Source organism: Engystomops pustulosus, chromosome 5 (genome assembly GCF_040894005.1).
Source record: "Engystomops pustulosus chromosome 5, aEngPut4.maternal, whole genome shotgun sequence".
In the NCBI taxonomy this organism is placed as follows: domain Eukaryota; kingdom Metazoa; phylum Chordata; class Amphibia; order Anura; family Leptodactylidae; genus Engystomops; species Engystomops pustulosus.
In genome coordinates, this window is record NC_092415.1 from 87,577,078 (window position 1) to 87,604,000 (window position 26,923).

General features: G+C 38.9%; 1 protein-coding gene across 2 annotated transcripts; it reads right to left on the bottom strand.

The window, feature by feature from the left end:
- Positions 1-1,308: 1,308 nt before the first annotated feature.
- Positions 1,309-25,093, bottom strand: NEDD9 (neural precursor cell expressed, developmentally down-regulated 9). Of its 2 annotated transcripts, none has more exons than XM_072152595.1 (7): positions 25,046-25,093; positions 14,418-14,834; positions 7,930-8,028; positions 7,716-7,805; positions 5,878-7,008; positions 4,997-5,086; positions 1,309-4,903 (listed from the first exon to the last, which is right to left on the bottom strand). In XM_072152595.1, exons 2-7 carry the CDS (start codon positions 14,826-14,828, stop codon positions 4,394-4,396), a joined length of 2,331 nt encoding a protein of 776 aa, XP_072008696.1. In that variant the 5' UTR covers positions 14,829-14,834; positions 25,046-25,093; the 3' UTR covers positions 1,309-4,393. The 2 variants fall into 2 exon arrangements, with proteins under 2 accessions (XP_072008696.1, XP_072008695.1); XM_072152594.1 differs by lacking the exon at positions 25,046-25,093 and adding an exon at positions 22,581-22,739.
- Positions 25,094-26,923: the final 1,830 nt, after the last annotated feature.

The following is a 26,923-nucleotide window of genomic DNA, read 5'->3' on the forward strand; positions in this document are numbered from 1 at the left end:
ATGACTGCAACATAGATGACTTTAGTGTCACCCCTATAGAACAATCGATAACACCTGCCACCAAAGATTCAACAAGCTAAGACAACGCAAATTGTTTTGGATATTTAAACTCAAAACACTAATGCCCAATGGGCTAAATGAAACACTAGAAGATCCTAGATGACATCCTACTAACAGCTTGTGTGTATTGTATACCCTCATTCCACTCCACCTTTATGCTCCTACGGTGGTATATTCTATCTACTATTGCCTTTGTTTTCCGTGTCAGGTTTTGTTTTTTTATGTCTATTTTAATTTATATAGATACCTATACATAAATATTCTTCACACTGGTATCTCCCTAAGTCTATACCCATGGTCCTTTTTTGTGTTCACTCACCCCACGTGTCATGTACCTAGGCGCTCCAGCCCTAAATGGATCCAGCGCACAACGATTGTAAGTCATTTCTTTATACTTATGTTTATTGACATCTAAATTTTTTTTTTTATCATCATAACGCACAGAGCCTTTACCAATTCCCATAGAATATTTGAGTTTAACACTCATCCTTTTGCACCAAGACAAACCATGTCAAGCATTATACGGGCACTTTAGCTTATGATATATTTTTAACCATCGATATGTACTTTTATATGTATGTACGTGCATATTCATATATGCTTTTATATCTAGGTATGTATATATATATATATTCATATTTATATTTGTATATTATGTATATGTATATGTTATAAATTCAATCCCCTGCTTCTATGAGCCATGTGCCAAATTGGAATATACATTGAAGTAGATTTGTATAAATATATATTAAATATTTTTGAAGTACTTGCTTTTTATATCCCCTATTGGCTGTAATGCCTCCCCATTTATACATTTATTTATTTATTTTTTACCCATATATTTACTATGTATTATGCATTCGCTTTAATATCGTTTAGAGCTATTTCCATTTGTACTTGAAGAAGGGTGTTCCGCCCGAAACGCGTTTACAGTTTTTGGAATAAACAATTTAAACTTACCAGAAGACTCTCTCCATAATAGCGCTGTGCCAGCCTTTTTCTTGGTTTTCTAACCCCATTTTATGCTTGGGACACCGGTTCAGCCTTTGCATAAAGCGAATACTGGCAAGCTGTTGGGCAGCTTTTGGAGTATCTCTATGCTCGATTTAAGCTATTTAAGGTGAGCGCGATTCTCAGGGGGGGGGGGGGTACTGTCCATACCCTCCATCTCTATACATATCCTTTGGATATTTTAATTTCAATTTAATTTACTTTTTCCCATTTATCCTACGATAATACACGAGGCGCCGTTATAGTCTCTGTGATGTTAGTGGCAGCCAGGGATCACAGATGGAGACAAGGGTCATTTATCTTTTTTTTTTGTTGTTGTTTTTGCGCCTATTTTGTGTTTTTTTTTAATGTTACAACTCAATTCATCTCTTCAATACATTTTTGAAAAATATGATTCAACATTTATGTTAAAGACTTGGCCAAACTCCTCTCTCTATTTGTGATTTTGAAACCTGAAAATTAGCACAGAACTTATGTAAAAATGATTGCTATATTTGGCCTTATTTTTAAATCTGGTAAATGCAAAATTTACTTTTTATTTTGTATCAATTTGGATAATGAAAGAACTTGCAACATCTTTGTTAACGCTAGCGTTAACATTGTGTGTAACTATTATTATTCAACTTACAAATTTTATTTGCAATATATTAATGCAATTCTTCATCCTTGAGCTGTTTTTTACGGTTTAACCACACCATGATTCTGTGATGTGTGAATGCAGACTAAAGAGTGTGATTAGCTGAATGGCCCTCTGTTTAATATGTTTTGTCATGCTGCATTCAAACTTTTTTTTGTGCTCATGCATTTTGTGTTCATAGGCTGGTGCTTCTAATTTGGCTCCTCAACCGGCATCCTGCGAGTTTTCTTAGTATTTTTGCTTTTGTGTAGCTCCGTAGTAAATGGGGGAACAGATGCCTTTCTTTCTATGATGGATTCCATTCTACTTATGGTTTCCTGTGTTGCTTATTTTGCACCCTTTTACTAAAAAGGTCCAATTTTGCATACACGGCTGTGCCCATTTGGCGTACGAATAAACAAAACTAACATAAATTTAAAAAACTCAAAGATAAATTAGGCGCAAAAAAAAATTAGGAATTAGGAACCTCCAGGCAGAACAGAATTGACATAAGTAACAGTTCTAATTGGTTAACCATTAAACCATCCCTTCCCAGGCAGATAATATTCAGCTGCATTAGGAATTATGGACAGTATATGGGTTAATTGCCTCATAGAGGTGATCAGGCTCTATGGGCATGTAGCAATCTCATGGGACTGCATTTACTGGGCCATTATATGTACACTTTTTCTTTATCTTTTTGTTTAAATGAATTTGAAGGATATATGATAATCACAAGGTTCTCCCTGCTTCAACCGCTAACAATCAACTTATCTGTAGAGTAACCTGGAAGTGCTTAAAGAAAACCTGTCACCAAAATTTTACCCCTCACATCAGTAATATCTGCTGGTAAAAGGTTAAAAATCCTCCCCATACCACCTAAAATGATCTGCCTCTGAGACACTGTACCTTAATTACAACAAATCAAAGTCAATTTCTGAATAGAAGAGTGATGTTTGCTCCAGGCTACCATTAAACCACACCTTCTTTTGATTGATAGCTTAGTGTCTCTTTAAATCTCTTTATACCTCAGACTTGAAGTCTTTTCCCTGTCCACTTCCTTTCCTTACCAGAATGCTGTCCCTCTCACTGCATGGGTGAATTTAGCAATGACCATTCATTCCCTTCTCATCATTTTAGGATCCAAGTAGCATTGGGCGGAGCCATCATAGACAAAGGCAGAAAAAGTTTGGGGAACAATTTCATTGGTAGGAGGAGGCAGATTTTAACTGGTCCAAAACATTGAAGATAATAGCCCAGCTATAGATTTATGCTTAATTCACATAAACATTGAGCAGGAAATTATTTTTTTTTCTAGATTTAAACTGGGACACCTGCGCTGTAATTTTTAACAAGTTTATTGTGACCGCTCTTGATAACAGGTTCCCTTCAATTGAGTACTCCCATGTTAAAAAGCAGCCTTTCATGGTTTACATTGGAATATGATGGTGTATGCGATGGCAGGTAGTGGGGCGGTTGTATGTCTTTTCTGTAAGTCAAATTCTTTTGATTCCATCACAGCACCACTATAAAGTTAGTCACTTATTATATGCTTAGTCAAATCAAATGGCTTTCAATGTATTAAACAGAGGGAGATGGACTTTGTAGCCACTTTCCACTCTGATTAACTAATAAAAGTGATGACTGAGGAACTTCCCACTGTATATCCAGAAAGCTCCCTTTGCAGAGAATTGAAATGCGTTTCTAAACAAGACACCCCTTTGTGAGATTTTACCTAACAAATTTCATGAAAAGTGGTAAACTAAAAGATATATGCAAAATGGAAAAAGAAATCAATAAAAGAAACCCAGGTTCTTTATAAAATTGGTTTGCTTCATATATTGTACGTAGAACACATTGAACTATTTACCTCAATAACATTACACTGATAAAAATAATACCTCCTTTATAAATTAGGACACCATTTACTTTGAAATGTAGTTTGATATTGAACGTCAGTCTAAAAGAACATGTATGTACAAAACTTCCCATTGAAGAGCAATGTACGGTAGAAGGAAAATCATATATCTTACATACTGGCCAACTGTGATCCATAAAAGTCCACAAATCTCTTGGAGACACAGGAATAGTTACACATTGTATCTCTGTGATCACTATTCATATAATATGTGACTCCCTGTGCACCATAGATAGAATGTGCTCCTGGTGTCACAGAGTTTTACCATTTTTAAAATGTAAGGGGAACCGAAAAACAAAAATAATCCATCAGGGCAGATTTACCCATCTGTACACAACTGAAATTTGTGGTGATTAGACATTTTACACAACTTGCACATCAAAAGGTTGTGGCCTCACCATAGACGGTTCCTGGGTTGCTCTAAAATGTAGCATATTTTAATGACATGAAAAAAGTAACAGATAGGAGGTGCAAGGATAGACAGTCTTAAACTACAGCATATCTGTCTGCCCCAATATACTTAGAGACAACTACTGTAGTAAATGGCAAGTATTGTAATTCATTGTATTCCAATGACATAAGGTGCAGTAAGTGAGCATCAAGAGTTCTCAGCATGTAAAATGTATATGTCAGAAGTGATAATTCTCATACTAAACCTCAAAAGGTAATATTGTCCATTTGTTCTTTATAAACAATAAAATTCTAAAAAAATATATTATGTATATTTACACACACTGTGAAATCCTAATAATGAACAATATATACATCTATTATTTATGCAGCCGAACTCATAAAGAAGCCATCTGTGCCAAAGACAGCTTAAAAAGCTGTGCCTGATTGGCCAGTTCAGTCACACGGTCCACCATTTCCTGTAATGATGCGGCACTTGGATAGTTCAGGGCGGCCATCTTAGTGGCCAATACAATATTTTTAAGTAATTCGCACAGCTGGTTACTGGAATTCATCAGTCTATGGCAGATTTCCTTTGTGGCGATTTGTCTGGAGAGAGTGTCGCCAATAAATACTAGTTTGTGAGCACTCAGGATAACAAATTTGCTGTGTGCAACAAAAATTCTGGGTGGTTGAGCTGTGCTCATGCAATTGAAGAAGGCGTCGATTGAGTTAAGGAGGGAGATGAAGAGGGTCTCACACTGGTCGGAGTAGAAAGACAGTAGTTGCTTATCTGGAGGAGACAGAGTGCTGTTTTCAACAGGAATGCTGTGAGGTGACTTCCACTTTGAGATATCATTTTCCATTGGTGTGGTAATCTCCTGCTCCAGCTGCTGGAACTGACTCAGCTGTAACACAGATAATGAAAAACATGAGCTTTACTTTCTAAAAATAGTAGCTAGCGGAAAAAAAGGGGGAAAAAAAAAAGCAGGAAGGCTTACCTGATGCTGTTCTAGCTGTGGTTTCCCTTGCTTCATAATATTCTCCTTCTCTAGAAGTTCTCTCTGGTGACGTTCAAATTCTTCTTTACCCTAGATTTCAAAAAGTCCATAAATATTAGTCAGCACGTAATGGAAATACCAAACCACACTACAATCTTCTATATATAGAAAGACTGCAACTCTTAAAAAATGTGCACGTTATCTAGGGAAATAAAATCTGTAAACCTCATTTACTTCTTATATGTATTACAGGCAGACATAACATGGTTTCCCATTTAAAAGGTAGCAGCCAGTGAGCCATCCCACTATTACCACCCCACCATTATGGCACAAAATGCATATTTGGTTGAATACTAGTGAAATGAAAATGTTGGGAAATAAACGGCCATCACTTTTTATGAACAAATCAGCATATTTGCCTTAGACTACATTCACATGAACGTGTGCCCGCCGTACCGTAGCAATGTGGGCACACGTCGGCGCCCGGGAGAGTTCAGCTGCCCCTCTCTATAGTTATGTATGGCGCACAACGCCGTATTTCAGGGAAAGATAGGACATGTCCTATCTCTCTACCGGGCTCCGTGCGCCCATTGCCGTCTATGGGGGACGTAAATATGGCGTATATACGTCCGCTGTATATACTTCCCCCATAAGGCCATGTAAATGTGGCCTTAGTTTTATCAGTTGTGCAGAATTATAAAATGGGCTAAAAAGTGCTTTTTGGTGGCCTTTCTAAAAGAAAAAACACCTTTTTTTTTACATTTGCAAGGTGTTTTTTTTTAATTCAGTCATTTTTTAACTACCATATAAAAGCATGCTGGATAAAGTTGTGAGGGATACCCTCAGCATGCTGAAGAGAGAGCCAAATACAGTTTGGTTACCTGGAGGTGGACGTAATCATAGTCATCCATCCAGCTTCTTATTGATCCTTCCCGAATCTTTAAATGTGGACTTTGCTCTTTTCCTATCTGTTGCAATGGTTGAACAACATCTGCCTGTACCATCTTAGTGCTGCTATATGTAATGTCAGAGTTACTGTTGATGGTGTCTGCTGGTTTGGGGTTTTGAAGATTTGTCGGTTTAAATAAAAGTTCTGAATTATTACTGATAGTGGTGGTTAACTGCTTAGCATCATCTACAATAGTCCTAGCCACCATGACAAATCTTTCTAGACTGTCACATTTATTGGCTGCTTTATTGTAGGAGAGGACATTGATAGACCAGTTGCAGTTGTTGAGGTCTTGGCTGGTCTGAGACAAGATCTGGTGAGAATCTTCCAGTCTCTGCAGTTCTCTTTTCATTTTATTATAAAGACCAGGCTCTGAAACAAAAGAGGCATTTATTGTAGCTCCTTTTGAGAATTGGAGAAAGTCATACGAAGACTGCTGTACTTTGTCTACAGCAGAATGTATCTCATTTATATGTTTTTCCATGTGACCATATGAACGCCACTCTGCATTTACAAAAGTCAATAACTTAGACGCAGATGTTTCCAACAGTTGTTGCAGTCTCAAAAGCAATTCTATGGCAGAATCTAGATTCATTGAGAGTTTCTTGTCTTGAGAAGGTGAAGGTACCAAAGACGATTCCTTGGAGGTTGTTGAGGATGTTGACATGTTGCTTCTAGTGCTTCCAGTGCTAGAGAAGGACAACCTATTTACACCATCTGTAACATCTTGCATTCTTTTGCAGTCCTGCTGTACTTGTGGAGGGAAATCATAGATTGCTTCCTGGTCATCTGATCCAGTGTCATCGGAGAAGTGTGCTCCACGAGGAAAGTCATAATCATCTAATGCCGTTTGACTGAGCTGGTTACGAGGAAAATCATACACACTCCCTGCCCTTGAGGTAACTTCAGAGTGACACTGGCTAAAACCATTCAGTTTTTTTAAATGCTCTTGACAAGTCTTAGAGCTTGGAGGCAGAGTGTCGTAAGTTGCTTCAGGTCTTGGTTTCATTGGTGAAGGAAAGTCATATGTGTTATCCTTAGCAGAGGGCAATATGTTGTAAACCTGAGAAAAGAAGTATGTCATAAATATAACATTCATAATCATCACAGTCGTGCACGAGATGGTTACATATCATATTCATACTGTATAGTTAAAGATCACTACGGTACTATGAATGCTTAATTATTTAGATGAACACGAGTCCAGCTGGATGCAGATAAAACAAACTGCGTCTATTTAACTTAATGCAGGGTCTGACTTCCACCAACCCAAAAGATCTTTTGATTAAAAGGGTTGGACAGGTACAGTCTGTACATTATGTAGTGCCCAAAACCTGCACAGAATTTACTTGCGTGGAACTGAGTGGAAGTACCCGGCCACTATACAATGAGGTAGATGTATAAAAAGTGTTGGTGAATAGACAGTGCAGAGTCAGACTTCACAGTCATATTCTGTGCCAGATAAATCATGCCGGATGATTTATCTGGAGTAGTTTAGAACTGTGGAGTCGTACTTTATAGCAGGGACTGAATTTTCAGCTGCCCAGTTTAGGCCACTTCCCTCTACAAGACAAAAAAAAATGGTCCAAAAAATTGTCTGAAGCCCTCAAATGTGTCACAGATAACTGTCCCTCACTGAATAGAGCCGAAACTGGTTCTGACAATCTGTGGATATTACAACGTCTTCACTGAGCTGTGTCAAAGCTGTTAATGGACTATCCTAAAGAAGGTGCATTAATATGAAAACCCCTAAAGGTCTGTAGCACTTACCCCTTGGGAAGGAGGAACATCATAAATTCCTTGTTCTCTGACTGGACTTAAGTACATGTTATTTTTAGCAGATGGTGGAACATCATATACCTAAAATAAGATTGAATAGTGTTAAAACTAAGCATTTCATTATATATGAATCAATACTGTATATACGTAGCTCTGCGTTATGTAAATTTTGTATGTTTGCCTTTTCCTTTATTACTGTACATACCCCTTGTGGTCGCGCAGGAGGGGTATCATAAACATTGGCCTGCCCCTTTGGTGAAGGTTCATATCCGTATCCTTGCCCCATCCTTATTGGTGTCAAAGCCTGTAATTTGAGAGTACAAACAAAACACAACTTTAATAAGTGTACCAAATATTTTATATTCTCTATATCGTACAATTGCACAGAGACCATAATTAAAAATTATTTAAAATACAGGCAGTTCCCGGGTTACATACATGATAGGGTCTGTAGGTTTGTTCTTAAGTTGAGTTTGTATGTAAGTCGGAACTGTATATTTTATCATTGTAATCCCAGCCAGAACTTTTTTGGTCTCTGTGACAATTGAATTTTAAAAATGTTGGGTTGTCATAAGAATCAATATTAACAATAAAAGCTTAATTACAGACACATTTGATAAATGTGACAGCTGATCATTGTAACCTAGGACTAAAGTACAATAAATTACTAATATCCAGGGGTCCGTTTGTAACTAGGGGTCGTATGTAAGTCGAGTGTTCTTAAGTAGGGGACCGCCTGTATATACGGTATATAAAAAATGTTGATGTCAATAATTACACCTAAATCCATGCATGGTCACTGTAAGGCTGAACTTACGTACAAATAGCCCAAAATTATGAGTGGGAATCATTATAGGTTTAACTGAATATAGTTATAATTAGACGCCATTATGACTAAGGCACCAGACATGTCTATGCAATTATCATTATCTTAAATGAATGCTTAAAAGGTCAAAGCTGATGTCAGGGAACTGGTTAATACTGTATCAATACACATTATTTGAAAATAGATTAAATGCTAGACCCATTACCACCAGGTCCCATGAACCCAATGGGGGATATTTCCACATCAACTTATTGCTAGCACTTGTTTTCCCCAATCCACCACCTTCATGTCAGGGGGGCATGGAAGGTCGTGAAGGGGGGCATTCCTGTCCCCCCGCACTCGCTGCAGCAGGCGAATTTTCACATGTGAAAATTCGCCGGCTGCATTCAATTCCATGGTGTACGATAAATAACCCCCAATAGGTTTATGTATGTATTATGATTTTAACTTTTTATAGACTATAAATTTCCCTTTTACCAGGCTCATTGGTCAACATTCTTGTCGTATTAATAGTCTAATGTCCAAAGCTGTAGTAATAATCATAGTCACAGCAAATATTTTTGTGAAAAATACATTCCAGGGATCCAGAAGCAGACAAGGCTTCTTCGTGTGTCTTCTGAACATCCGTGTGGGATGACAATACTGTGTCTGGAATGGAGCATACTTTTATTGTAAACTGCTCATCCATTAAAGAGTAGCAGGGACATTCCAGTGATATTTCCATTCTTCTCTGTGCAATGCACTTCCTGTCTTCCATGATAATAAACCAGAAGTTACTGCTCAATATTACAGTTATTTGGTGGAACACACCAGTAAATTCCCTCCATATCTTCCGGACTTGTTTGTAGAGTTATATTGTGCCTAATGTACCCAAAAACGCTACATCCCTTCTCAGAATGTGGCACATAGCCACATGAGATAAAGTTTTTCCTCTCTGTTATCAGGATTTTTAAAAAGTGTGCCTTCTACACATACATCAGAATTTTAATGAGTCTCTAAGGGCAACAAAAATGTATGCATAGTGCTCGTTTATTTTCTGTCTTTCTCCTTAGTGACGCAGTTGGCTTCTCTGATAGACTTTTTCTGCGATGTGGATACCGTATCCGCTGCAGATTTTCCTGCTTGGAAATCTGCGTGTAATACACAACCTGTGCTGACGGCCTAATTCTGTCATCCAGGTAAGGAAAGTTACATTTATGTCTCCAGAATTTAAAGCACTTCTTTAAAAGGGCTATGGATAATGTGTTCCTCCAAGCACTTTGCCTTCTGGCTCTCTATATATCATTTAAAAACATGAAACGACATCCTCCTTCAATGTTTCATTCTTCACAATCATTTTTCCACGGTGGGAGAATAATAGTTGTCCTCCCACTGTTTGCACACCCACTGTTTCCCTACAAAACCTGAACAGTGCCTGCACAATGAAAGATCAGAATCAAAGTTCACAAAGTCACAAGCAGTAAAATACGGAGGCGCAGATCAAACCAGCCTCTTACAGTAAGGGCCCAGACTGAAGTAATGCTCTGTGCCGTGTCATTTCCTCTGCACTCTGAGGTTACTCTGCTTCCTGTTTGCTCTCATTTCAGTTCCTGGTCCTTCCATTAAGAGTTTGATTTTCTCATAGAGAGGCAGTTTGAACAATAAAGGATTGTGTGTGTGAGAAAATTATAGTGAAACAAATCATTTCTATTACTGTACTTGCTGCAGACATCAGAAAGGCAAGGTGACAGCCTAAAAACCGGACTGCGGTCAGAAGACCAGAGCATGACCTCTGGCCCGAAATATCTGCTGTCAAGTCTTACAGGCTGTGACAGGTGCCCAGCTTGAAATGACATCAATGCTGCCATTGTCCTGCAATATCTATATCCAACCTCCGGCACCTAATTCAGTGTTGGTAGCTCGTCATAGCCCTTTATAGGGTAGCACTACCCATAGATACTGTGCTTACAATAAATGAAATCATCTAAATACCATTGAATCTTTATAAGGGCACAGCGCAATATCAAACCATGATGTGAGCGATGCCTGTAAAAAGCAGCTATATGCTGGGTAAAAAGATTCTTACTCTGTGTTTCCATGAGACGAGTTCCCTTTATGTGCGTTTGCTTATTTTGCCCTGTTGTTAGCAATAGCTGCCTGTCAGGACATCAAACACTGATAAAAGTCAGAGCTACATAGACAGAATCCATAGAACCTGCACTACACAAACAGGTAAATAATATTCTGTGAAGCGTCTACCATATAACAAAAGCTTCTGACTGCATGTTCACAGCAGTGCTGCCCCAGGTAAAAAATGAAGTGTATGGGACTGGGCAAACAGCAGGTGTTCTCCCTGTGCAAATAGTCAAGAGTGAACAGGGCTTTACTGTAGAAAAGAAGTCATTTCATTAACCCTTTAGAAGCACCAAACATTTTGCACAGAGTCTATGAACTGAATACATCCAAGGTGTCCCAGCACCATGTTTACATTGCAGAGGTGAAGCCCATTTGGCTACAGCAAATGGTATTTACTTCAGTATCCTTCTAGCTATGTTTTCTCTGAGGGTGGATTTTACTCTTGTGTGGCCAAAAATCTGAATCATGTTCGCTAACCAGGCTCTCAGACACTGAGGCTAAAAAAAGCAACAGATCTGCTTGCAGTAATGATTCAATTTGTTTGCACACATAGCAACAGCCTTATGAATAAAATCTGCTCCTGGGAGCTGCAGGGTCCAGCAGAGTGAGCCAGCGATATCGTGTGGACTGCTCCCAGGATTCAGGAATATTTACTTTTTATATGGGCAGACGAGGTCCGAAAATAGCATATATTCATAAAGGTAAACACACATTTAGGGTGGGGATTAAAAATAGAAAAATAAAGCGGTGATGCGATTTGTTGCTGGTTTTAGAACCCTGCACCACATTTTGGATGGAATTTATAAAGATCAGTTCCTAATGTAATGTGGATATTGCTTACTTGACAAAGAGCACAGTCCTGATCATTCACTGCCGTCTTACAAATACACTGTATACTGCCCTAATACATCCTGTGCCTGCTGGCAACACTTTTCATATGGCTCCGACTTGCAAAAAAAAAAAAAGCACAAAACTGTGTAGTCACTGCTCTTATCACTGTCCTTTGACCTTTGAGTGATTTAGTTGCACGTAAGAATGCTACTTTCTAGATAAGGCTTCCTTATTTACATCATTGCTTAGTCTTATGATATTAAAATTTTATGACTATTAGTCTCAACTAGGATTCTCAGAAGCAATAAGCAATTGTCATAAGAACCATGATTCATGTAGAATCCAAGAGAATTAACTAAACTACAAATCACACTATAAACATCTCGGAAAGTAATCTAAATTTGTTCTGAGCCACTTCCTATGGAAATCACATTACATTGTATAACATGATTTAGCCACAAACATATGAGACCATTCTGCACATGGCCACATGAGACTACACGAAGCTCCATTACATTGCTGTAATGTAGCTGGTCCTCGCCCTTCTCTAAACTTCCATAGAAATGACTATTCTTCACTCATGTCCTAGGTGTTTTATGCTATTGGTTATATCATCTAACATAAATGATGTGGATGATGACCAAAATCAGCCAGTATAGAAATATAATAAAATAGAGAAATAGAATAAGCTCCTGAGCTTTCCTTTAATCGCCCTAATATATGGCTGGGTGTGAACTGACAACCACTGCTTTCAGGCAGCTCCAGGCTAGACTACAAGGGAGTAGTTCAAGGTCACAATGTGGTTTGGTGGTTTTCATCAGCCCTTTATTGCATTCCATTGGAACAGATGGATGAGTGTTATATATCGACTTTCTCTGAACTTAACAAATTCACAAAATACGTCTCAAGGTCTCTCTAATGCGGAGTCTAATCCCCTGCTCACTATGCAGGGATTTATCTGGAATTAACACCATGTAATTGTTCAGTGTTAGTTACTCAGCAAATGAAAAGAAATATATTGGCATTTACCTACAAGCTTCTCAATTAGACAAATACATTCAAAACTTTACTTACGGTACTTTTTTTTTACTGGAGACACAGAGATAAAAGGACAGAGAAAAAAAGGTTTTTCTATTTATTTCTTATATAGTGGCAGCAGATTCATCAGGATGTAACAGATCTTGTCATCACTTTCTATCCCTTGTACAATCACAAATTCCTTACTAATAAGTATTTGGAGTGCAGAGGTAATTGTATCCAGAGGAGAAGGTCTATCCAGATGTTGTTAACCCTGTTACCACTGTGCTGTCCATCTATATGAAATATTATGCACTTCCTACATAACCAAAGCCCAAATAAGGGAGTTACCATTGTGGTCATCTAAAGGAATGTGATGCAGATATGGGATTTATACACAGAGAAGCTGTGACATCTTGTTAGTAGTGGGTGTAAGGATGGCGGTCTCTTCCACTATAATGCTGCCTGTAATGTCAATGAGGCGACTGCTGTACAGAAAACCCCTACAGAATTATTAAAGGGCATTCCTATTATTGAAACTAGTGGCTATGGTGAAAATTATTGCATATTGTACTTGAAAAAAAAATGTTAAACTAGGTCTTGCCTTTGAGTGTGCTTCCACACGTTTAGTATTTCAGATGCAGTTTTGAAGCCAAAAGCAGGTGTGAATCATAATGGGTAAGGACTTTCATTGAGAAGTGCCACTCCTCCTCCATTTTCACTCCACTCCTGGTTTGGACATCAAAAACTGCATTTGAAAACTGAACGTGTGAACACAGCCTAAGTGTATGTGGCTGATTTTACATGAACAAACCCACTGTCTGGTTAAGTAATTCCAGCTGCAATGACTACTATTAACAGAGAGTCAAAAGCAGGGAACAAGGTGTGTGGGTAATAAAAGGCCCAGTAAACAAAGGCACCAGCTATATGGCTCTTCTGTCTTTGGGAAATACAGTCTTTGAATAATAATCATGCACCTGGTTTTGATCAAAACTGAGAGGATCTTCTCCAAGTGTTACGAAACAGAAATTCCACATGTGAGTCTTGGTTTTCCAAATATGCATTTGAACGAGAGAAAAAGAAATTGTCGGCTGGAGTACAAGTCCCACAAGAAATATTACTGAGGTCTGTGAGCAGCAGCATTAAGTCTAGAGAGGAAAATGTCTGACCTCTGTGCCAATATAAGCTAGCTTTCAAAGGCTAAACTGCAATGGCAGCCAAGCCTTTCCTCCACTGTCCTGCCTGTGTCTGCTCACAAATGGGGAAAACATACTGACAAGGCAGTAAAGTCTAAGGATGGTGTGACACAGGCGCACTTCTAACCAGTAGATCCTTTATTTGTTATAAAGCAGTTTTACATATGTTAATGTTCATGGTTTTACAAATATTGTTCTATGCTATATATCCACACTTTGCAATATTTGCTCTTTAATCATGATCGGGATCTTTGGTGTCATTTCATGGTGATTACCTGGTGATTACCATGGTGATTAAGGCAACTTATATTAAACGAGTGGTCTGTGGTGAATAAAGCCATTTTCTATTTAATGTGTTAGCCTATATTCACATGACGGTAGGGGAGCGTATATATACGGCCGCAAGCTTGCGACTGTACAAACGTCCCCCATAGGCCGGCAATAGGCGCATGGAGCAATTTGGTGCAGCACACGTGCGGCACCACACCGCTCTGTATACGTGGAAAAGAGAAGACATGTCCTTTGTTTCCCCCGGTTAGGGTGCCGTGCATCATGTATCGCTATGGAGAGGGGAGGGGTTACCACTCCTCCTCTTCATCATGGCATGTAAATATAGCCTTAGAATGAGCTTTATATATAGATCAACTTTGAAACCTTTTGAGAAAACAAAAAGTTAATATAATCACTAAAGAATAAACCCCGACTCACCTTAGCACCAGGAGAACCATCCAAACTTTCTACAAACTGTGGAGCTTGCTTGAGGTCTTGTAAATCAGGACCCCGGAAAGCCTTTAACATGGCTGCATTATGGTGAGATGGAGGAACCTGGTAGACAGAATCCTGTAAAGCACTTTGTGGCACTTGATAAATTTGATGCTGGTAGCAGGATTGAGGTGATGCTTCCTGCTTTGGAAGGTCATGTTTAGATGCATCCGACACCGGGCCAATAAGAAGCTTCAGTCTATTTCCGGGAGCAATACCTTGGCGTCCATGTAAGGAGCAGAGCCACCATCCTTCCAAGCCTCCAGTATTCTGCTCAATCACTGTTAAGATATCTCCTTTCCGGAAAGACAACTCTTCTGCACATTCTGGAACATTATCATACAAAGCTCTTGCCATGAGATTCTAAAAACAAAAAGAAAAAATATCCAATATATAAACTACTTCTTATCCCAAAACAAATATGCATATATAATAAACATGTACAAATCCCTGTGTAAACAAGTATAAGTAAGCCTAAATCCATAGCCATATAATTCCATAAGATTTTATATGCTGCTTTGGTTTCCATATGGGTTTATCTAAAAGTAACATTTTTATTTTGGACTAAAACCAGCTATATCTTAAGTTGTTACCCAATTCCCGTGTGAAAATTCATATTGCTACTTATCACTAAGCATCTGATCATCAAGGTTACAATGAAAGAACTAGTGTTCTTTCAGAGTGAATATTCAAGGGGTATTCCGGGAATATGAATGTCTGACACAAAAACCCATGATGATCTAAATAAATAAATTCAATAATACTAAATGTCAGTCACAAAACGGAGCTTAAATATTTTGATTTTATGATTTACAAAATTCATGGCCTCTCTAAAGTAGGTGGAGTTATCACTAAGATGGCCGCCACTGGAAACTACAAGTTCCATGATCCTTTAGTTCTCAGTAACTCCTCCTACCACTTATGCTCTGCTCCCAGTGATGATCTAACAGGTTTTCTTGCTCTGTTACCATAGTAATGATGTGTAACTGCCATCACCACAACGCTGGCCATACTGGATGCACTGCAACCAACTGACTACAGCCAAACATAGTGGTAATCACATGACCTGCCCAGGCAGGTGCAGGACATGTGATGTGGACATGTGACCAGCGGCCATCTTCTGTCCTGCAACGGACCGCGCGGAGGAAATTAACGGACTGATTAAAGGGCCAGTAGCATTTTAATTCTTCATTACAGTCTATGTCATCTGCATTTTCAGCTAAGGGGAGCAAAATTTAAAATAACAACTAATTACACATTAGCTTAAATTTTGAGTGCCCACTTGTATATGAATTATGCTGATTCCTGGAATACCCCTTTCATGATTATTGTGTATAAACTGCTTCAAGCAAATCACCTTTTTACCTTTACATGTTTTATATGGCGTTTCAATCTCATTCTTTCCAACAATATGTGGTTTATTTTAAGCATGCATCAATACCCTACTATTATAACCTTCAAAGATGCAGATCTTTTTGTTCATTGTGTCATCCAGTATATGGTCTACATGACAATCATTCTGAGCGACTTGCTAAGACGTAACTCTACATAATGACTGCACATAACCGCACAAATATAAGCCTCTTCTACCTTACTTTAACCGAAGCAGGATCATTTAATAAATCCTTTACTGAGAGAAACAACGTGATCCTCAGGAATGTCATTATACTTCAGACTGAAGAATTTGTTTTCAGAAACTTGTCCAAGTAAGGGCAAGATAAAAAAAAACTGAATAAGAGGGAAATCTTTCTTCAGTGCAATATTAAAGAGGATATATGCACTACCTATTACACCTGATCAAATGATAGCAGTAAACTAATGCCAACCAGTAAACAATAGGAGTGACGTACGCAAGTGCATGATGGGTATGTTCATATGTATTAGTTCATTCATTTGATTATTAATACAATTCCGTCTGGAAGAAGCAATCACTTTTTGGCAGTCGTAGCAGGAAAATACAGAAACAACCACTTTCCAGTGGTATCTTTCAAACCACAAGAGAATTTATAGCAAACTGGTTCTAAAAGCAGCAATCTAGCTTTATTTATCTGAAGTGACTTCTGTTACTATTATTAAGAAGTAGTATTTAAACTTCACTCCTTTGGTAAACTAAACCTAGTTCCAACAGAGAAGTTTCACATATTATTTGCATGCTTTACAAAGGCATCAGTGTAGCGCTTCTTCATATGGGGCCCAGGAGGAGGATGATAGAGGCCAACCATGACGAACAAGCTAACAACATCAATAGAAGCAATGTTACTTGCTTCTATTATATAACAGTGTCAATAAATCTCATCACACATGCTAGATAGGAGGCGGGATAGGTGGTCTATAAGCAATGGCTAAGAACACTTTTGTAGATGGTATTCCCCAAAATAAAGCACTTGAAGTGTATTTATGTGCCGGTTTTTCTAAAGCTTGAGATTGACAGGAGGAAAAGCCAAAATAGAAAAAAAAAAGTCTTCACTTGTGAAGTATATATATATAAATCAAAAGCTGAGCAGCATAAAAATATAAGAAAAATTTTCTACATGCAACCAAATAAAAAACAATAGCTAACTGAAAACCCTGGATATTTATATTATGTACATGATCACCATGGGATTCATTAGAGTAAACATCTGTTAATATTTTTTTTAAGTAGGACTAAAACTTCTGACTATTTTACCAATGGTATTCAGAGATTGTAAAAGATGTTTGTACAGTTCACTAAAGACGTTTTAGATGCATAACAATAAATGTTATTTAATAATTAACTTCTGAAAAAGGAAGGAACTATAATCTAAATCACCTTGAACAACCATAACTATCATAAAAACAAGCCTGTGAGTATGGTGAAGCTGCAAATGGTCACGTCTCAGGAGGGCCAGGTCATCACTGTTAAAGTCTATCTCCCGCACAGCTCCATTGGTTCAGTTGCCCCTTCAAATTGAGGGCAGGTTACCGAGGCACCAATCACTGCCCTCACCAATGGTCTCCCTAGAGTGCTGTGACAGGACAACAGAATCACAGTGTGGGAACAAGTTTAACAGTAATAATGGCACCAATTTCCCTGCAGTGCCAAACACCGTCCATTCAAATGAATAATAATGCAATGAGAGCTCAGGGCAAAAATAATCCCATCTTTGACGCCTTTTAAAGTAAAAATAATGTTCTCTACGACACAACATTGTGTGTATGAGTATGAAGAAATGTAAACTTCTATAGAAGGATCTGTCATAAGGGCTACAACAACATCCAGGGCAGAATTTGACAGGTTAATAAAAAAATATATATACAGGCGTGTTTATCTTCACTCAAATCCATCACAAGCCTTAAAAAAATAAGAAACAGAGCATTATGACACAGTGAAATGATCTCACTGTGACTGAAAGATGCCACACCAAGTAAAAACACAAACATCGACTCATAGGCGGGTTTGAAATTGTAGGTTTATTACTTCAGGCACTGGCAAGGGGTGTTATTATGCACTTAAAGGAATAGTTGACTATGCCAAAGGCTACTAGAAATTGAGCAGTGATATTCAGATGATTAATAAAGCAAGTGGTTATTAATAAGATGAAGACAAAGAAGTGGTACTTGGCTGTCAGAACCCACACCTCCCTCATTACAGCCAACATCAAACAAACAATCAAACACATTGTGAGAAATAACTTTCCCTGGTGTATCTTTTGCCCAAACACCCTTAATTACTTCTAGATCAATGTACGCAAGTCACTTTCATGACATGTCTGTTTCAGTGAATTAAGTTTGCTGAAGGACAAGGAGCCTATCCACACTAATAGGACAATGGCACAATACAGAAGTCTAAGATAAGATGTTTCTTCATAAGGAAGTGTTTACTAAAACATACACGTCAAGAGAAGGGAAAGGATCTCTTCACATCTACTACCACCATCTTCATATGAGGTATATATATATATATATATATATATGGATAGTGATAGCCCCATCACAAAGGCTCTCAGACCTTCTCAATTCACAGCATGTCTTTCATCCTGAAATACCCATTATACATTTGAAATTCATAGAAACGCATCTAGACTCGCAGTGAATGGGAGACATTTTTCTCAAAGACCTTGAATTGTATTAGAGAATACATGAGCGTGACCAATTCCTTTTTTCTCTCAAAAGAAACTCACTCTAGCTGTGAGAAAACGGCAAGTATTGGGCCATCACATAAAGAGTCACTGCATTAGATTGTAGAATATGTCCCTCTTGTATCTCTTTGGGAGTCTAATAATCCTATTTGTACCGAGTACATGTCCCAAGTACATTCAGTCGCCACACTTTATCCCCTGCTTTGATTGGCAAGCACTGATGAGTAGGTAGGCAATCCATATTTAATAAAGGGTATTTATCATTGTAGTGGAGGACTTTTTTTTTCCTTTATTTGCTATTCTACTCCTTGGCCTTGCACACAGCACAGGTTATAGAGCATTTATATACCAGGCCGGACCTACTAATATATTTGGTGCATTGTGCACCGGTAGGGGGAGTATCATAACGCACAATGTACCCAGTCATGATAAATTCCCCCCTAAATTGGCAATAAACATGAAAAAATTCTGCAGAAAGAGTGTCCTTTAAAGTTGGGATTTTTGAGCTTTAGTCAGCTAATACTAGACAGGCTTGCCAGGGTATCACAATATACCATCTTGACTGTACAATTTTTTAGAACCTGGTTTAGGGTTTTTCTCAGTCAAGTGTTCCAACAAAAGAGTTTATTAACTCTCGATGACTATACAGAATATTTTCTAGTAAGTGTGTTGGGAGTATAAATCCACTAGTTCCAGTATATGTTCTATGGTCTGTTCTATGAATATATCAATGCAGCCATAGTAAGAGTTTTTTTAATTTCACCTAAGATCACCTTCGGAATCAGTGTGAATTAAACATCTATTTAGGCATTAGGCGTGACAGATATGGAAAGCTACGTCATGCTTTTCATTAGAAGTTAGTTTGTGCAAAGGATTTTCTTTAGTTTTATTCACAGCTCTATTTACAAAGTTGCCATCGAACAACCACAGGAATCAGGAATGTGAGGGGTAAGCAACTCGCGCCTAAAAAGCACATGCTGTTCTCTTCTACTCTACACAGCAAAATACATGGAGTCTTGTGTTGCCTAGGTGATCACTGTCCCTCCATGGCTATTCCTGTGAATCTCTCCAGTAAATGTTCCCATGTTGCTGCACACTACATTGTAATAATGTTTGTAGGTTATTAGCAATTAAGAGCAACAAGTGTTTAAAGTTTAGCCCCAACTTCTAAGAAAATGCACAATCGTATCAAAAAGAGCGTCTAATAATTATAAGGTTGGAAACACGGGCTATGGTAATGTAGGACATGGGGAGGTCTCCTGGTGCCACATTATTTACTGCTCTAAAGAAATATCAGATTCCATGCTTAGGATCCCCATGATCAATGATGATTCTGGCAGCCTCTGGAATAGGTACAGCTCCATTTTCTATGTAGAGGTTGGCCCTGGAAACTTCAAATTATATCTCATTCAGGTGAATAGGGGCCGACCTGATGTTAAACAGTCACTTCACTACACAGAGCATATAGCTTTATTTTCTAGTTTGTTATTCTGGAGTTGGTGGCTGCTGTAATCAACTGATTGCTGGAGGTCCGAAGGGTCAGATAGTTTTTCTGTCTATACGTTTTATACCAACTCTGTACATTATGCGACCTCCTCCTCTCCTCTTTCCACATGAAATGAATAAAGCTTGAGCCATGCACTCATCCACTGAGCTGTGAGTATTATGTTTTCTTTTATTTTCATTACCTTTGCAGACTTCACATTAGTGATGTAAATATTTAGACCATATCTAGACTATTCTTTCAAGAGATGATGTGATTTCTCTCACATAATCATAACTGACAGCAATTGAGACTAATGGATTGTGTGCAGCATCATTTAACAAGTGCTGTACAGTTTATTTAATCTCATTTTATACATAATGTATTGTATTGATTGCTTACTGAAGAAACATCAACATCACCTGTCTAAGGACACTCTGTGCCTAGGCATGGAGCCAAAGACAACACTTGCATTCTGCGAGAAGGGTGAAGAGAGTCTTATCTATTGTTAAAGAGATTGCATGCCTTTGCCCACTCCCAACCTCATGGCAGATAGAACTGTACTGACATGCCCATACCTTCAGAGGTTATATGTCCCAAAATAACATGCTACACTTAGTGAGGTGGTGAATGAAAGCATACAACTTCATGAAGGTAAGAATAAGTTTGCTTAAGTGTACCATACTATGAATGAATGTCAAATGCCCCCTAGGATAAATCCATATAGTAATGTGATCTGTCTTCTTATGAATGGCATAGGAAATAACTAGCCAGGAGCATATTTCGTATCCAGATATTCCATTGGATTCTATGGGAAAGTGCTAGTTTTAAGTCAGAGACAAAATCTATGCTATGGGGACATATTGTAAGCCCAGAAGCTAGATGAATAGAAGTAGACTCAATGGTACTGCCTGAAGGACTCCTGAATACACCCTTAAGAATAATAAGTAGTGTATTGTGTTGCTCTGTCTTGTTGGAGTCTTTTATTTCAGTGCAGATAACATGTCGAGAAGCCATCACAAAGAGCTTGTTCTGGGCCTTACAGTAGACACAATGTCATGGAGATGAGGTAGGGACATGCATGCTCAAACAGGAATCCTGTACCTTTCCAGCTTGCGGCAGCTTGTGAATGCTGACCTATGGGCGTCATACTGACAGTAAGGTCAGTGTAAATAACATCTGACATATTACCAATATTAAACAAAAGTTATACACATACTAAAATATGTACATGATGACAGAGGAGGCACCCAAGTTTAAATAAAAAACAAAAGAAGTATTTCACACATTAAAAAAGCAACAGTGATATATATATATATATTACACAGATCAAGATCATAACTGTCAACAGCCAACAGCTGCCATCTTCATTTTGTGGAGTCCATCATTTGACATATCATACTGAGATGCCCCTTAACCTTTAGTGATATTACCTGCCCTCCTCATTTATTCCCCAGACTACTACAGCATCTAGATCTAGTTCTAGATAATACACCATCTCTACACAAGGTTCCTTCCCTCTGTCCACATACTGTGGTAAAGAGTTTACTCTCCATACATCTTTAACCTAATCTCTTCACATACAAAATTATCTCATGAGACCTTTCTGACTGTAATCTTGTCTTATTAGTACAACACTGCCAAGATTTCTCATATTCTGTAACTCCCTACCTCGGGAGAGATTGTACCCCATGAATGAAACTTCTAAACACCATTTTGAAAACCCACCTCTTCATAAACATCTACAATCAACAGAAAACCTTTTGGCAACACAATGGCATCTGTGCCACTTCTGCCCTGACATACTGCCTTCTCCCATGCCTTGAATATTTCCATAGGAGGGATATGCCAACTATAACCCAGTAATATCTGGCATGTTGCATTACTAATGGTCTTAGCTTTTTGATGCCGGTGAAGAAGATGGGCATAAAAATCCTAACATTTCTGGGTATCCAAGTCAGTCAGTCGCACACACACAAGTATGTCGCACGCACACACACTAGTCAGTCGCACACACGCACACACACTAGTCAGTCGCACACACGCACACACACTAGTCAGTCGCACACACGCACACACACTAGTCAGTCGCACTCATACACACACTAGTCAGTCGCACTCATACACACACTAGTCAGTCGCACTCATACACACACTAGTCAGTCGCACTCATACACACACTAGTCAGTCGCACTCATACACACACTAGTCAGTCGCACTCATACACACACTAGTCAGTCGCACTCATACACACACTAGTCAGTCGCACTCATACACACTAGTCTGTCACACAAGTCCCCTCATTGGCAGCGGCAGTCGGGCGCATTCCAGCGAGCTGTCGGAATGTAGCACAGGACGGGTTAAACCTCATTATACAGCCAGCCCCTCACCCTGCCTCGTATAGTGGAGGTCCCGCTGTCGCTATACAATTCCCCTTATAAACACCCTTGTAGTTTGCGCCGCACAGAATCGACCTACTAATTTTCCAGCACAGACTGTAAAGGCCGTGACGCCGCATCCCCTCACCTTGTACTTCATGTCTGCGGCTGTCCTGGTGTCCGGAACTAACAAGTCCACATTGGTATTGTGCAGCAATGTCTGGCAGATCCTGTGGCGCCGCTCTGCACTCCGCCACCAGCGCTGCCGCTATCTGAGCGATCTGTTTGGGTTGCTCAATGCAGAGTGTAAGTGTTATTAGCATACTCACTCCTGATTGGTGGCGGGGCGGGACTTCCCGGCAGAGCGCCCCCGCTATGTGTGCGCTATACCCTGTGATGATGTGAGGAGATTTCTATATCAGGACATGGTTGTATGTAACACAATGTGCACTCACATCACAGCAAGCCGCATTCTTATGTGCTGACAAAATGGCTTCCTATGACATAGTGTAAAAGACAACAAATCTTCTGTGTGCTAGGTAAGGGAATGCCTGGCCATTGTGCCTCCAGCCAGACTCACTTCTTTTTACCTCAGGCTCTTTTTTCCCTTGGAATTTCATAGCCCAGCAGCTGTCAGACTACCAGGAACTGGGGATGGGAATTAAAAGTGGCCCTGGAAAAAACTGGAAAAGGGGCCCCATTCTGTCGAAACAAGTAGGCCTGGCCATGAGACTCATATACATGCTGCACTTATACAGGAATAAAGCTTCTTTTTTAACAGAACACAACTTAATACTGCCTTGTGTGTACACACAATACACCCTACTACAATACCTTCTCCAATAAACAAGAAACAAGTATTATGCTATTATATTCTTGTACATAAAATGCAGCATTATAATATATTTTACTTAGGGGCAGTATTATAGTACTAGTAGTTCTACTATATTACTGCCCCTAAGTAAAATATATTATAATGCTGAATTTTATGTACAAGAATATAACTACTATAATACTGCCCCCTATGTACAGGAATATAACTACTATAATACTGCCCTCTATGTACAGGAATATAACTACTATAATACTGCCTCTATGTACAAGAATATAACTACTATAATACTGCCCCCTATGTACAGGAATATAACTACTATAATACTGCCCTCTATGTACAGGAATATAACTACTATAATACTGCCTCTATGTACAAGAATATAACTACTATAATACTGCCCCCTATGTACAAGAATATAACTACTATAATACTGCCCCCTATGTACAAGGATACAAGGATATAACTACTATAATACTGCCCCCTAGGTACAGGAATATAACTACTATAATACTGCCCGCTATGTACAAGAGTATAACTACTATAATACTGCCCCCTATGTACAGGAATATAACTACTATAATCCTGCCCCCTATGTACAGGAATATAACTACTATAATACTGCCCTCTATGTACAAGAATATAACTACTATAATCCTGCCCCCTATGTACAGGAATATAACTACTATAATACTGCCCTCTATGTACAAGAATATAACTACTATAATCCTGCCCCCTATGTACAGGAATATAACTACTATAATACTGCCCTCTATGTACAAGAATATAACTACTATAATCCTGCCCCCTATGTACAGGAATATAACTACTATAATACTGCCCCCTATGTACAAGAATATAACTACTATAATACTGCCCCCTATGTACAAGAATATAACTACTATAATACTGCCCCCTATGTACAAGAATATAACTACTATAATACTGCCCCCTATGTACAGGAATATAACTACTATAATACTGCCCCCTATGTACAAGAATATAACTACTATAATACTGCCCACTATGTACATGAATATAACCACTATAATACTGCCTCCTATGTACAAGAATAGAACTACTATAATACTGCCCCCTATGTACAAGAATATAACCACTATAATACTGCCTCCTATGTAAAAGAATAGAACTACTATAATACTGCCCCCTATGTACAAGAATATAACTACTATAAAACTGCCCCCTATGTACAAGAATAGAACTACTATAATACTGCTCCCTATGTACAAGAATATAACTACTATAATACTGCTCCCTATGTACAAGAATATAACTACTATAACACTGCCCCCTATGTACAAGAATATAACTACTATAACACTGCCTCCTATGTACAAGAATAGAACTACTATAATACTGCCCGCTATGTACAAGAGTATAACTACTATTACTATTACTACTTTGCCATATAACACCGGCAGCCAGTCCCCTGTATATAGCCAGCCCCCCCATTATATAGTCAGTCCATCCCCTGTATATAGCCAGCCCCCCCATTATATAGTCAGAAAGCCCCCCTCAGTATACAGCCAGCCAGCCCCTTAAGTTTCCAGCATGCCGCCTTCAGTATACAGCCATCCCCCCCTGTATACAGCCAGCCCCCCCTGTATAGAGACAGCCAGCCCCCCCTGTATACAGCCACCCCCGTCTATACAGCCAGCCCCCCCTGCATACAGCTAGCCTGCCCCCCCTGTATACAGCCTTCCTCTCCTGTACACTGCCTGCCCCCCTATACAGCCAGCCTGCCCCCAGCCTAAACTCACTTCTTCCGATGCCCCCTCACAGCTCCGCTGATTAAGTCCGGCCGGCAGTGACAGTTCCGTGCACAGCAGCAGCTTACAGACTATGACATCAGCCGCTTGCCAACGTCATAGTCTGTATGATGCCAGCCCACACGGACCTGTCACTGCAGGCTGGACTGTATCAGCTGAGCTGTCGGGGAGCGTCAGAAAGGTGACTACAAGTTTTTTATTTTTCCCCCGGCCCCACCAGTCCCCGACCATCCCCAGACCAGTTCTTGACTAATCGGCCCACCAGGATTTTCCCCAGTGGGTCATATGGCCAGTCCGCCCCTGCAGACTGCTCTGGTCAGGAACAAGGATTCAGTATATATAAGGAGCAACCTGTACTCAATCTGTTCTAGAGAGATAGATTTTGTTGAATTGCCCATAACATATGCATTAGACATGCATTTTCCTCAAAATATTTTGAACACTTGGAGTCTTCCCACATTTTTAGTTATTTGTCTACTAATTCTAAAATGTTGTTAATATACTGTAATTATTCTATCCAGTCAAAGTCTCACATGTCATGAAAAAAAGGTAAAGTAAAGTAAAAATTGTTAAAAAGGCTGGCCACTTTACCTCAAGTTCTTTGTAATGTGTGTATACATGTGGGGGGGGTCAGGATACTAGGTCATTTACCAATATGCATCTAGTAATAGTTCTGCTCCGCTTTCTTGATATGTAAAGTGAAGCCTCCTGTCTTTTAACTCATCAGCCAGACACTCCTATACGTAAAATGGTCAGCAATGGTTACATATCTCAAAGTGGCCAAACCTTTTAAGATAATGTGTAAAACAATTCCAAAGATATTTTAATTTAAAGAAAAATTTATCTTAACATTTAAGCATCAATGACCCTCAGTCATGAAGAGGTTAACCCTTTTCCTGCCAGACGTTTCTGGAAATTTTGTTGCATTATTGCAACAATTTTGATGTGTACAAATAAAACAAAACTGTTGAAATTACAACATAAAGAATTTTACTACACCTATTCAAAGCAGACCCTTACCCCATTTTTAAAATTGCATTAAAGATTTTATAGACATATGCACCTTCATGTAATTTTTAATGTGTAAAATTTAATAATAAATGCATAACAATTTACTTTAATGGCAAATAAATGTTCCCCAAATGGAAAATAATTTGCTTCACACCTCCTAAATATAGTAGATGCACTTGTGTAGAGTTCATAGATGCCTCATACTCACATGTTCACATGAATAAATCAATCCAGAAACATCATTTTAGATTCCTATAAAAGAGAAATGGCTCCTGGAATCCAGGACATAGACATCCTTGGCCATAGGTGCCAGCCACCCTGTTAGGACGTATGAAAAAAAAAACCTAATGGATTAACATCTTTTTATATTTAGGTCAGCAAACCCCCTTAGATACAATTTCTAACACAATTACAGTCACACTCATACAGAGGGTGCTCTAATACAGGCGGTCCCCTACTTAAGGACACCCGACTTACAGACAACCCATAGTTACAGACGGATCCCTCTGCCCACTGTGACCTCTGGTGAAGCTCTCTGGATGCTTTACTATAGTCCCAGATTGCAATAATCAGCTGTAAGGTGTCTGTAATGAAGCTTTATTGATAATCCTTGGTCCAATTACACCAAAAATTTTGAAACTCCAATTGTCACTGGGGCAAAAGAAAATTTTTTTTCTAGAACTTCCATTATAAAATATACAGTTTCGACTTACATACAAATTCAACTTAAGAACAAACCTCCAGACCCTATCTTGTACGTAACCCGGGGACTGCCTGTACCCAAATTAGGGGATTCACCATGAGGCCCAGCTCAATCTGTGTTTGTACGTCCTTTATCAACTTCTGATACGTACACGA